Here is a 14,188-nt window from a genome sequence, read left to right as displayed (position 1 = left end):
ATGATCTATTTCTTTATATCCATTCTTATTCATATCATTCATGATGATAAGGCGATGCTGAACTGACGAATAAACTCCGTCAAGCGTTCGCACATGGACATCTAACACAGATACATTTATGTATACATACATATATTTCGATACACATAAACCTACCTTCTAAACTTCGCATAAATGATAGTGTACCAGCATTCAGATATTACTTCTTTTTTCATTTCTCCTATAAGCTCTCCCAAGTCATGTTTTGGAAGTCTTAAAATATTCTTATGTATTAAATAAATATGGATAGATAGTTTCTGTTTGAATATATTCACTTGATCTTATTTATAGTGAATAAGTGGTTTAGGTAATAACAAGACTTGAATTTAGAAATTTTCCTTGTTCTTTCATATTGTTTTAGCTGTGTTTAGCTGCCCATATTTATTTTGATATTTTCTCTTATTTTGAAAAAAGATTTTTTTATTTAAATTAAAGAAGGTGAAAAAATTAGAGAAATATGTTCAGTCTGTAAACAGATAAGTTCACCATTCTCTAAGGAGATTAAAGGAGATCAAATTGTCTTGAATTATAGTTTAATCCATTTTTGAGCCGAATAAACATATGAAAGCAAACTTAAATGATATTTATACCACTATATGAAAAAAATTATTCTTTTATATAAAATTGATATACATATACAAAATGTACAATTAAAATATATAGTTATTTAGTTATATAGTTATATAGTTTTTTTAAACAATTTTGCAATCGCAACTAAACTTGCTTTTGTTTGATCAATGCAAGATTGGTGCATTAAAATGTATAGAATATTTGCAATTATTGTTTGAACCTCTGTAAAAGATAATCGGTAAAAATGAAGAAAATGATGGGCATTAAATAAAAATCACAATTCTATTTTTATATTAATTTATATTTATAGTTAGAAATATTAGTTGGACTAAAAATAGATTTACAAAATTGTATTTTTTTTAGTTTTCTGTCTGTTTTCTTTTGATATTATTGTTATTTAACGTTTACTATATTTATACGACGCTTATACGACATTATGAAGGCAGTGTTCATCTTTTTCATTCACAGCTATTCTGTCGAGTATTGATATTTAATGCTTTAATAAATAACGAAAGAATCGCATGATTATTATTAAATATTACTATTGCTAAATAAATTAAAATTTCAACAATTTTGATTTCACTGAATATAGTTTTAAATATCGACATCTTATTGAAATTTTTATTTAAATTTTGAGATTCACCCAGCATAAAAAAAAACATCCACTCAATATTAATATTGTTTTAAGATATTTACAATTTATATTTTAAGTTAATATAAAGTTAATACAAGGATACATATGAAAGATCTTTTTATTATTTATTGCAAAAATAACCACCATTAATTTTTTAATTATTGGCATATTATTATTTAATTATTAAATTATAATTAAAATTTGCGGATTTAATAATACAGTAAATTAAGTTTTTGTCATTTGTATTGTAATTGACTTCATTGGCTACATACATAATTTGTTAAATGTAGTTAATTGTTTTTGACATATAAATTAATTATTAGATGTATCGTAGCGCAGTTATATTACCATTCAATTGTAAGTATAACATGTTAATAAAATGTTACGAAGGTATATTAAATTATCGATAATCATAATCAACTGGTTGATTTTCTTCTGAATATAGAATAATACAGTAACAATGATGATAACCTAATTTGGAATTATAACAACAATGTCGTTATACACACACAAATTATATACAGTTATAAATTTAGAAAACGAAACGAGAGTGAAAATTAATAATGATCAATATCAAAGATAAGTAATAAAAAAAAGGAAATATTACATAAGTATGCATGTAAAAGAAAAGAAAAAATCGTATAAATTAATACGAACTTGCTCAGCAACAGCTTCGCTGTTTTTTCAGAATATCAAATATCTAAATCTATTGACATCTATACTATATACTATGTACACTGTACGCATTTCAATCTCTTACAATTTCTTACACATTTTTCTCATATTAGATACGCATACGCCAGATTTTTTATAGTTTATAGCAAATATTATCTAAAAATATTTAGGGAAAAATTATTCTTAAAATCTAAATATTTATAGAGTAAATATATATATATATATATTCCGAGTTATTAATTATTAAAAATCGCCGAATGAGCGCGTATTTGCCCGGTCCATTGGCGAATGCACGCAGACGAGATGCGATCGCTCAATCTTATAGCTTTCGTGATTATTAGGCGAGATGTTTACATGGGTTCCACGACTGACAGAACATTTGCTCATAGTGCACACTTCCATACATTCGTCGCGTTCCTGTCAACCGCGTAACGCTAAACGGTCACATCTCGCGCTTGGTATTTGTCAGTAGACCAGGCAGATACGTGCTTATTCGGCGATATTTAGTAATTAATAGCTCATTATTAATTGTGAAAATCGTAAAATGGTAAATGACTTTTCTGCTCATTTTGATCCGCTCTACTTGCACGTTATCATTTTGAATAAAATACCCTGTATATAACTAATATAAAATATTATTTTTATTTTAATTGAATTATCGTGTTATCGTTTTCTTTATTTTCAAAAGCAATATCACAAATTTATTTTAAAAGTACAAAGAATAAATTGAGATAATGAGATTTTTTACGAAACGCTATTATAATAATAAAAATTGCATATCCAGTAAATACTAATTATCTTGCTGTACTGATACAGCAAGATAAGCTCATTTGTTGTATTATTATTTATTTATTTAACATTTAACATTTATATAACATAATATCCTCATGATTATAAGTGAATAACATTAAAAATAATTATATAAGTTGTTAAAATTAAATATGATGCATGTTACTATGTACTAAATAGACAACCAATTAGATTTCTAAATTATCGAGACATTTCACACACTCCTTTTCATCAATTAAATAAATTAATATCCCGTTCTAATTAATTTTGTTCTGACAAGATGTTTGCAAGCAACACAGGAGATTTCATTTCCACATTTATTCCGCTTGTATAATTTACGACTAGTAGTAAATTTGTAGTTAATGGTAAAGAATTAATTAGCAGCAAAGAATCATTCAGATTAAATCAATCGAAAAAGAACTTTTTTAATTATTCTTAATTAAGGCAATAGGATATGCAATACGACGAGGTCACGTCTTGTGTACAACATAAATTAGTTAAGGAAATATCAAAGAGAGAAATTACTTATGCAATATCCTGCATTGCATAATAATAATATAAATGATATGGAAATTGTATGTTTTAGAATATTTCACATTCTTTTACTTTATATATATATATATATATATATATATATATATATTTTGCAAAGCGCAACAATAAAAGCAAATAAAATTATGCGAAGACGAAAAATGTGGATAAAAAATTGGGAAGAAATATGATGCTTAATTTTGCACTCTTAATGTGTTGGAATCATTTCCATGTTTATAGGGCTATAAAATATTGTAGTAAAAGTGATCTGCCTAATATTAATCGTTATTTTATGCAAATGCGTGATTTTTGTTGATGTATAAATTTTAATTTTAATAAAATGCAATACAATGTCGACGTCGAAAAAGATATTTTAGTTCGAATATTGGGGTCATGAGACTGATCACTCTAATTTAGAAATGCAATAATGTGGTGTCATCATCAAAAATATCAAGAGTCTTTTTTTAATTGATTCGTGGACTGACTAGTATCCTTGATCTTTTCTGGAAGAATATTTAATTCGTTGTAGGTAGAATTTAAAATAAATTACGATGTTGTTGGAAATAATTAGGGGATAAAATATGATTACAATATTTTTCATCAGTTTCTAACGATTTAATAAATGGTAAATTTAATGCAACAATAAACTTTTCCAAGACAAATCCTAAGCTCGAGTTTAATTTTAATAGGAATAATGTCTATGTATGCATTTCATCACAATATTTTCTTGCATAAAATAATACATTCTTGAAAATATTTTATGTGAAACTATATGCTCAGTTTATATTTATTTATTATGAGTTACTAATTAGTTAGTATAAATGTTTGCCAACAGAAGCTAGTCCAAGCAAAGCGGTTTCAAATTGAAACAAATTCGTTTTAATTAATTAAATTTGTGTATGTTAACTGAATATTTAATTAGCTTTTGCAAATGTAAATATGAGCAACCGTATAACAAAATTTACATTTCTATAATAATTGTAGTTAGCACCGTACAGACACTTTTGTCAAGGTTTCAAGGATTAATAATTTGTTGCATCCAATAAGGTCGCATTATTTAAGAATACTAAATAAGTTGCACATATTTTTGAAGAATGATTTTAATGAAAACGATATTTTGTAACATTTTTAGATTTTGCTTTTAGCACTTTATTTCATCGAGCATAATTAAGAAATCACTGGAATAACCTAAAAGCGTTCCATAAACATATACCCATGGCTGAAAAGATGTCACAAGGTAAACCAACTGTCGGATATAATAAATTAACTTTATATAATATCAAAATTGACTATATATATATTCTATTTTAATTTCCCCTTTTAATTATGTATATAATCCAAATCATTCGTGATCAATAAAGCAATAATGTGATACAATTATATTTGTAATACATCAATTAGTTCTTTGAATAAAATAGTTCTTTGAATCTTATCAATGAATACAATAATTTCAATTTTTTATTCTTTGCATAATATAATAATAAAATTCTTAAAGTAAAACTATGTTATTATTACGTAAAGTTGTTATTTATAAAAATAGTCAAAATAAAATATGGAAGTAAACAAAAATTTTAATATTTAAAACTTAAAAATATTATTTTATATTTTATCACTTGCAATGTATTCATAAAGACGATTTATGAGTAATATTATTATACTTAAATTTAAAATTTTATATATTATCATTTTATATATCACATAAAATCATTTTATCGAAGAAATTATACGTATGTATGTATGTATGTATGTATATGACATGTGGATAAGATAAATATTAAAATATGCGGAAGTATTAAAATATATATAATATAAAATATATGGGATTTTTTATTTTGAGATTTGATTGCGAAAATCATAAATCGTCGAAACATTCTTAATTGGCTGAATATGCAAAATTTAATTACGTGTTAAGGAACTCCTAATGTGCATCTTAAAAACAAATACGATACGAGCGGTAATAATCATGTCACTGTTATAAAACACTTTCCTCTGTATTTGGCGAGTTGCCAAGGTCCCTTGCTTCACTCGAGTTCCATCTTTATCGAAGGTACGCGGATACATCGCGGAATACGTGAATGCGATGCCTTGCCGGATCTCGCCGTCGGCGACAACGACAACGATGGTGACACCGCACGGTCACGAATTACATATGAGAAGGTATAAACAATACGCGCCGTATAACAACCCCATACAACAGTCGCAGACACACGCAGGAAACGCACACATAGGCATACGCACAAATTGCGTGCGTCCTCGTGCATTGATCAATCGGCTAGTGACGCATGCAGAACGCTCGGATCATCGGGTATATAAGCAATCCGCCAAAAAGCAGAGGCATCATTCAGTTTCTGTCCATCAGCAGCTGATCTTTCAAAAGCAATCAACCATGAAGTGCTTGGTGAGTATATCAAGAGATCTGTCTCCGATATTTTTGCTTGTACATCCGCTGATATTGTCGAATAAAGCCATTATTGAGACAAATTGCTTCACAATTCATAATCTTCTGCATTTTGGATGATCAATCAAGTTTCGGTACATTCATACGTGTCACATGAAATATTTTGATAGATTTTCCACGGTAATTCAGTTGCCAATCATGATACGCAGATTATAGCCTAATTACTGCATTACCGCGATTATCTGTAAACCGATCGGCTTGATCAGTTGTATGTTCGGATTCGAGATCAAATCATGGTGCTTATCATCGCGTAATATCATAATATTCTAGTATTATTCCTATAATTAATTATCAGAGAGGACTTCCTTTACTTTAAAATAGCGGAGAGATGTTTTTTTCCTTCTATTTTTATATTTGCAGCCATTTAATATAATAATAATATAAACCTGAAATATATTTAAAAGCTTGCTAAACATTTCCAAACTTTTTAGAATTGCAAATTGTATCTTCATTTAGCCTGCATCTCTTCACTCTCCTCTCTAACCCTATTTAACATAACTACGTTCTCATATCATTTAAATATATTTACACATTATTTCATTTGCGAACGCGAGTAATGTTGCGAACATATCAGTGAGTGTAATGTAAAATCTTATTAAGCATTTATTACAACATTTAAATTCTACTATTACATATAAAATTGTACTATTTTCTTACATGTCACATTGTATATTAATAAGAAGTGCAATTACTTCAGCTTATCTAGCATCGTTCATGAGATATTACATTTTCTAATACCTTACAGTAAATTAATGTTATTACAAAATATATTTATTTAGTTTTTCTTACGGTTTTTTTATTTATATGAGAGTCAAAAGAAATTTAATTTCTATTTTATACCATATTTGATCAAAACGTCGGATTAATTAAATTATTTATATTTCAGGCTATCCTTCTTTTGGCTCTCGTTGCCGTCGTCATGGCGCTCGAGAAGACACCCGAAGTTGAACAGACAAAGGAGGTCACCCCTAGAGACAAGAGAGGTCTTTATTCTGGCGTTTATTCACCATATTCGTATGGTTATGGCGGATATGCACCACTGACGTACAACAGCTTGCCGTACACCTACACTTACCCGTACGCTTATCCGTACGCTTACAACCACTACCGCTACCCTTACCATTACCCCTATTACAACCACCCCGTTTACTACTAATTTGAGAAGCGGAATCCACGATAATTTGGGATTAAGACAGGCTCAGGACGAAAACATCATGGAAATTTAAGAAGAGTTTTACTCTCGAATTGTCGCATTCACAAAGTCTATCCCGAAACTCATGGCAGTCAATGTGAACACTTGTGAGCTCTTTGACTGTCGACTTTTTTTCTTATGCTTATTTTAATAATAAAATTTAATAATAAAGTATGCTACATATAAACAAAATATGTTTTTTTTTGACATGTTAATTTTAGTCTTCTCTTGTCGTTCTTCCGAAATTTGAAATGTAATTTTCTGAATTTTACCGAAATAATCGCGCATATGCAATAAGTTATTAATTGCAAACTTTTTCATTATAATTTGCAAAAGCAATGTTGTAAATAAGAAAATAAGAAAAAAATAAGTAATGGTTTATTGCAATTTGGTAATTTTTGATAGAATATTTGTATTGTTTTTAATTTATAATTAATTTTTAATTTAATAATGTTGTATTCTTAAGCTGTCGGAAGAGTTTATTAAAGAACTCGTTATCGTTTATTTTACATATGAGATACACTACGAGATAAATAACTCGCGATAATTGCGATGGATAATTAACAGAAGAGCATTGCGAATTTTAATGACTGCCAAAGCGCATTAATTCGGACCCAATTTGTGTAACTGCAGAGCGCACGCACATCCGTGTTGTAAATAAATTAATGGCAAAGGCCATTTTCGTAATGAAATCTAGCGAGTTCATCGTGCATACATTTGCGGTTTCGTGTTTCACATCAATGCATAATGTATGATCAATAGTACGAATTTTCAGACACGATGCAAAAAGATGTCGAGCGAAATCGATTTGGCATTAAGACATCGAATCTGCAATGAAATAAGTTGAAACTCGTAAAAGCATATGTGGTATTAGCTTCGTTATATTCTGATGCAAATGTTGGCATCGATTTCACTAATATAATATATAATTTTCATTAAAATACTTATCTAAATAGCAAAAAAATTAGAAATGCAATTTTTCTGTTAATCTTAGAATTCAAAGGGAATTGTTTGTTTCAATAATTGAAGCATTCTTTTGTAGCTGTAAAGAATTTACAGAAATTTATATAATCTCTAGTCAATAAAATATAGAAGATTGATTTTTATGTGTAATGTTTTGTCTATTAAAATTAACTGATATTTTCCTGACAATATAAATGTATATTTGATAATATATTTTTTATATAAATATTTTTATTGAAAATTGTACTTGTATAACAAGAAGTTTATTATTTTTAAAATGACACAAAATTCGGAGCTTTATAAATTTTAATATTTCTTAAAGCAATATTACTTGACATATCTTCAATGGTTATAGAAGTCGTTTAGAATTGATCTAATCAAAAACATTTTAAGGATTGTCCAAAAATTGTACAAGGAATTAGATCATTTCACTACAGCCCATTTACAACGTGTTTCAACGTGTGGATCTGCGATGTTCGCTACATAATTAAGTCACATTTTGACTTCTAAATGTCGTCTGTTTATGGATTCCGCTGTCGAAGAAGGTCGACGAGCTCGGCGTTATCCAATCCCGATTTCTGTTTCGCGCGACATCACTTCGCGTAACACGCGCGAGCGATCGGAATACTTCATCCAACGCGTCGGAACCGACGCGGCGTGCTGATTTACGCGTAATCGGCGCGCGTTACACAATACGAATATGCATATCCCTACGAGTGGGAGCGCTTATTCCGTATTCTCCGAGACTTGAGACTTGGTCCGCTCCCCTTGACTTTCACTGGGAGACCCGAGGGAGAGGAGACCCGGGCGAGCGTGACCGGAATTTCACGTCGGAGTTGTCCGTTGCGTTTCGCGCGACATCCCCGCCGTGACCTCGTCGGAAGTTCACGACGGCGCTCGTTTCCTCTGCCGCCTTGCATTTCTCTCTATTGAGGACATAATTTACTAACGGTGAGAGGATACGAGCGCGTGGAGTGATAGATGCAAGTTTCGACTTTTTATATTTATTACTTTAAACATTGCATTATATTTGTGCATTTCGCCTTGATTGATGAAGAGCTCTAACGGGCTTTTCTCTTTATCGCGAAAAAGACGCGTTTGTATCTTTCGTTAAAAGCAAGTATTGCGATATTTTTTAAGTGCCTCTCCTATGCCTTCTAATAGGCCTTTAACGGACTTTTAGCTGCGCTTCGTTATTTCTTTTCGTCGCGTACATTCATTGGTAAAAGTTTCCAAGAGGACGAGATGCGTTTTTTTCTAAGTGCCACTAAATTATGTGCGAGATCATTAGTTCTTTCAAAGAGCGCATCTTTTGATTCAATTTACATGCTTTTTAAAGGATACACTGTGCGCTTAGCTTTAACAAATACATACGTGTTACGAGAAAGTATAAATTATTACAGTATAGTTGTATAGTCTTCTTCGTTAGCAAAATTTTCTTTATTTAAGATGTGCTTTATTCTTAAAAAAAAGAAAACAATCGTATATTTGTATTTATATTTATGATGATCACGTTAACAGGAATAACAGATTTCGGTAAGAGGCAACGAAATTTCGATTACAGGACCGCGCCGAATATACGATGTACTTTGCATCGATATGTATAACATCACGAATCCGTAACAGTATTGCTTAAGCTCGATCGATGAAAGCCCGTAAGAAAGTCTATTGTAATTCGTGGATGGTCGCGACCCGATTGTATTTATACATGTGCTGGTATGGCTGTAGACTTAGTCGTCGTGGACTTGTCCATCCTCAAACAAATTAGTTTCTTGGTTCAGTCTAATTCAATGTCGAGGCCCCGTGGGAAATAGCAGTTTCTTGTTGGAGAAGACAATTGGATCACTTCAGTACAGTGTTAAGTGCGAGAGGGATTACACGAATTTGAAAATGCGACTAATTCTGGTAAGTATGTAACATTAAAACTTTCTTTAATATGATTATTTCGTTGCTTATCTACACGTACAAAAAAATTCAATCTTCTTATAAAAATTTTTTAGAACTATTGAAAAATATCAATGAAGATTTGATTTCTATTTAAAAAGTAAAGTTTTATTAACTTCTTATTTCATATATAAATTTATTGTCAAAAAGCTTTTATAATATATATATATATATATATATATATATATAAATAGACAATTTGTATTTTATAAGTAAATAATGAATAATATATAAAGAATGATTATCTATTTCTATTACTCTCTTTACATTATCTAATTTTTTAACACACACTCACACACACACACACACACACACACACACACACACACACCTGTCAAAGTGATCTTCGCGATGACAGCCATTCATCAAAACGCATTGAGAGAATCAATCAGTATCGCGGAAGAAGCAAATAATAAATTCCGAAAAATGCGAATAATCGATTTTACATGTCTTTTTTAAAAGTAGATTTATTTTTTATAAAATTAAGTTAAAATATATTTATTTTGCTTTATCTGTATTTTTATTTTTATATCATGTTATTATGTTATTTTTGTACAAAAAACTGATTTATTCTTAGGTCTTCTATGTTCTCGTACGGATACTTTCGATGACCCAAGCTAAGCAGAAAGCCGAAGTGCAAAAGCCAGAAGTCACGAAATTGGAAGTCGTAAACCTCGGCGAGGTCGAAGTTGAGTCCGATTTTGAACAATCCGATGTTCAGCGAAAACGAGATTCCGGATATACATATAATAGGCCGAATCGTGTTTCTTCGAACGCTCGGTTTCGCATACAAACGCATCCATCTAAAGGTCAAATCATATTCAAAGTCCCTGGTCAGTTAAATAGACCGTTCACAAAATATGGACCACCGAGTCATTCGACTTCTGGTCCAGCCACACATGGATATCGTACTCAACAGCATCGGAACAAATTGCAGCATCATGTCAGTCAGCAGCAGTCAATTGGTGGAACAGGACTACTGGAACAAGAAGTACCGAGCCCGATCAGAAACGCCGATTTCACAGAGATAAATCCAATCGCTAGTCAAAATAATGAACCATTTGGCATGCATACTGCTAATTATTTACCACCGCAAAATCAGAAACTGCCGACTTATTCCTCGACGAACAATTTTGATCCACAAAGCACTCAAGAGCAGATTTACAATACAAATTTGCAGAGTCAAAACTTGATACAGACTCCGAATCAGCAAATTTCCGATGCCGCGCTATTTTTATCCGAGAACGCGCAGGCAATTCAACAACTCTACGGCGCACCTGCAAGCAATCAAGATTTCGCACCCAGCAACAACCAGCAATTTCCAAATGTCGGTAATCATATTCATAATCCGAGCCATTTTGAAAGTTTCGAAAGTACCTCGCGCAGCCCTCAAGAGTTTCATGGCACACTGCCATCGTACGCGTCGGGGACGCTCAATCCTCAAGAAACTCTAGAGCAGATTCAATCTTTAGAGAAAGATCGGCTGATTATCCAGTTGCAGCAAGCTCTCGCTCAGGCTCAGACTAATCCGAGCGCGAACGCGGGAAGATACGCTCAGAATCAAGCGGGCTTTATACATAATCAGGAGCTTTTGGCCTCTATAAGCCAGCAGGTGAACTCACGTATTCCTACGACGCCGCAATCTGCAGCCTTTAGCTCTGGAAACCCCGCATTCAGTCAGTCTACTTTTCTGCCAGGAACTACGGTCAATCCTTTAGGGTTAACCATTAATTACGGTGTTCCGACCACTACGCAAACTCCGACTACAACAACGACGGTAACGACGGGTGTTCTCACCACGCAATCCCCATTGCAACCGTCCAAGGGCGATGGTGCTGCCCAAGTATCGTCGCCACAACCTGCTTCTAACCAACCCGGCTCTTCCGTGGTTGGTTCTCCCGTGGGAATCCCCGTTTACGGTGGTTTCGTACCGACTTTCATCACGGGGACCAACCTAGTACCCAGCTATGGCACTAGCGTCTTTGCGCCCGCACCCGTCAGACCCGTGCAATCCTCTGGAACATCACCTACCCATTTCGGAATACCGATTCCCACGGAACCACCGCAGAAACCGGCATCGGAACCGGCGCCGTCAATCCCCGTGACGGTGACACCGCCACTCTCATCCGCCCCGCCATCCAATCAGCCGGGGATCGCTTTGACACCGGCGGCAATCACGCCGGTGACTTTGTCAATTCAACCGATACGACCTGTTGCTCCCCTCGCGACGCCAATACATCCGATCACCGCTCCCTTGCTACCGGCGAATCCCACGCAAGTGCACCCGGCGCAAATCACCCCTGTAACGTCCAGCGTGCAGCACACGTATGGCGTGCAGACCGCATTGATCAACCCCTCCGTTCTGTACAAACCGGTTAAAGCGGTCTATCCATTGTACTATTATCCCGCGAACATCGCTTACCAGCTGCAGAAGCCCTCTTCGCCGAGTTATCCGTGGAATTACGCGCCTTCGTACACGACGCAGACCGGACCAGCGAAAATATGGAAATGAGGCGTTCTTATTCCACGCAAACGAATCGCAAATCGATCTGCGGTACCTGACTGTTCATCCGCATGGAAAAGAGAGAGGGAGAGAGTATGGTGTCGAAGAAGAAAGTATGGTGAATGAGAGTCACTATCGCAGTCGTACAATTTTGATGTGCTAATGACATCGCGCCGCATCGCCTGCTAAACTTTTTCACGTAAACGTTTCATTTTTCTTCTTTCAATTTCAAGAGAGTTTCAAGCTGACAAAAAGAATTGCGCTCCGTAGATCAACCGTTTCAATAGGAAGTTGTAATTGTTTCTGTTGACATAGAAGAACTCTTGCACGTTAAATTGCATTGTTATAGAAGTTCAAGCTCAAATAAGAAATATAGGAAATATGAAGAGAAATACATTTTTTAATGAAGAATTTTTGTAGATAAAAAAACATTCTTTTTGTTGGAAAGATTGTGATTTAAGTTTTACTTGAGTTATTTTTATATTGCACTACTAATTTATTTACTTCTTTTTAATTATAATTATTTAATTTAAATTTATAGCTTATATTTATCTTTATATTAAAATTTTATAAATTTGAACAAAATTTTAATCTATTATGAAAAATTAAATTGTGATAAGTTTTACATAATTGTAATATACTTCATTTTTAACATTTGTAACTTTTTACAAAGTTGTTATGAACAATTATGTATTGAAATTTAATACGCTTTATTATCTATAGAAATTTGAATAATGTACGTAAATCTAATCCATCATAGACCATTTATGATATAAGTTTTAGAAAATGAGGACAGTATTTCTCCTCTTTCTCTGGTTTATTCTAAAGCGCATATACTTAGCACGCGCATGTAAGTTTCGCTCTTGAAGAATTACTACGATGATTGTTTGATACACACCTCATACCGTGCATCCGCTGCACCATCTGTCATTGCGCATCCGCTGATTTCGAAATTCATCGTCGAGAAAGTGACATTATGCAGGTGACAATTAGCGCAGTTGTCTCATTGGAACTAGAATATCGTGATCAGAATGTTAAGTGAGTGTTTCTAAACATCGATTGTCGTTTCCAATTGTTGATCACCTATAAAAGAAACATTTTTATTTATACGAATATTTAAAGATATGATTTATAAAATAGGAATTTTGCTGATTTTTTAATCAAAATATTCCTTTTATAGATTCTTTTATTTTTAGGATTATATATGTATGTATATATATTTAATATGATATATGAGTAAATTACCTATGAATTATTAATATAAACAATGCGTTTTGTCGCTCTGAAACAAATTTATTTTTAAGTGTATGTAAATACAAGTGTTCTATTTATTTTATCAAATAAATATTTTTTTACTTTAGAAGACAGTTTCTTTTTCGATGTCTTCTTATTTTTAATTGGATTTTTATTATGCTTAATCTGCTTTTAGACAAAGAATAAATCATGGAACAGCTTAATTTTAAGTAGCGTATATTAAGATATTGAATAGAAGCAAGATACAAGCATAACATTAATTTCATCGCAAGCAAACGTATGAGTTATGTGACACATCTCGCATCAACGCGATGGAAAGCTGAGCCGAGGAAATGAATTACCATTACTTCCGGCTCCAAACGGACCTACATGAAGAAACTCTCACCCGTGTAATCGTGACCATCGCGCAAGATCCCTATCGCTATACCATTCGATTTTGACCTCGAAAGTCATTCGATAATTCCAGCCACGGTCAACGCAGTTATTCAAGTAATTCTAAACATGCATAACATATCGCTGTTCACAGGTGTAGGATTCCTAAGACGATTTCATAACACGTGTACCTGTTCTCTAGGAGAAGAAAGAAACGTGACGCTGCTGTCAGGCCCGTTTCGTCGATCAAGATCTACAGATCAA

At 32.7% G+C, this 14,188-nt stretch overlaps 2 protein-coding genes across 2 annotated transcripts; both read left to right on the top strand.

Annotated features, from left to right (window-relative positions):
• The first annotated feature begins 5,284 nt into the window (after positions 1 to 5,284).
• LOC105428531 (uncharacterized) lies at positions 5,285 to 7,080 on the top strand. The gene is made up of 2 exons (XM_011640904.3): positions 5,285 to 5,636; positions 6,583 to 7,080. Exons 1-2 carry the CDS (start codon positions 5,319 to 5,321, stop codon positions 6,850 to 6,852), a joined length of 588 nt encoding a protein of 195 aa, XP_011639206.2. The 5' UTR covers positions 5,285 to 5,318; the 3' UTR covers positions 6,853 to 7,080.
• Positions 7,081 to 9,741: 2,661 nt separating this feature from the next.
• On the top strand, positions 9,742 to 12,831 carry LOC105428529 (uncharacterized). Its single transcript, XM_011640903.3, has 2 exons — positions 9,742 to 9,756; positions 10,373 to 12,831. The coding sequence occupies exons 1-2, from the start codon at positions 9,742 to 9,744 to the stop codon at positions 12,305 to 12,307; spliced, it is 1,950 nt and encodes a 649-aa protein (XP_011639205.3). The 3' UTR covers positions 12,308 to 12,831.
• The last annotated feature ends 1,357 nt before the right edge of the window (positions 12,832 to 14,188 follow it).

The sequence above is a fragment of the Pogonomyrmex barbatus genome, unplaced genomic scaffold (genome assembly GCF_055798465.1).
Source record: "Pogonomyrmex barbatus isolate J1 unplaced genomic scaffold, ASM5579846v1 scaffold9, whole genome shotgun sequence".
Lineage (NCBI taxonomy): Eukaryota > Metazoa > Arthropoda > Insecta > Hymenoptera > Formicidae > Pogonomyrmex > Pogonomyrmex barbatus.
Note: the sequence above shows the minus strand (reverse complement) of the source record. Positions and strands in the feature narration are given on the sequence as shown.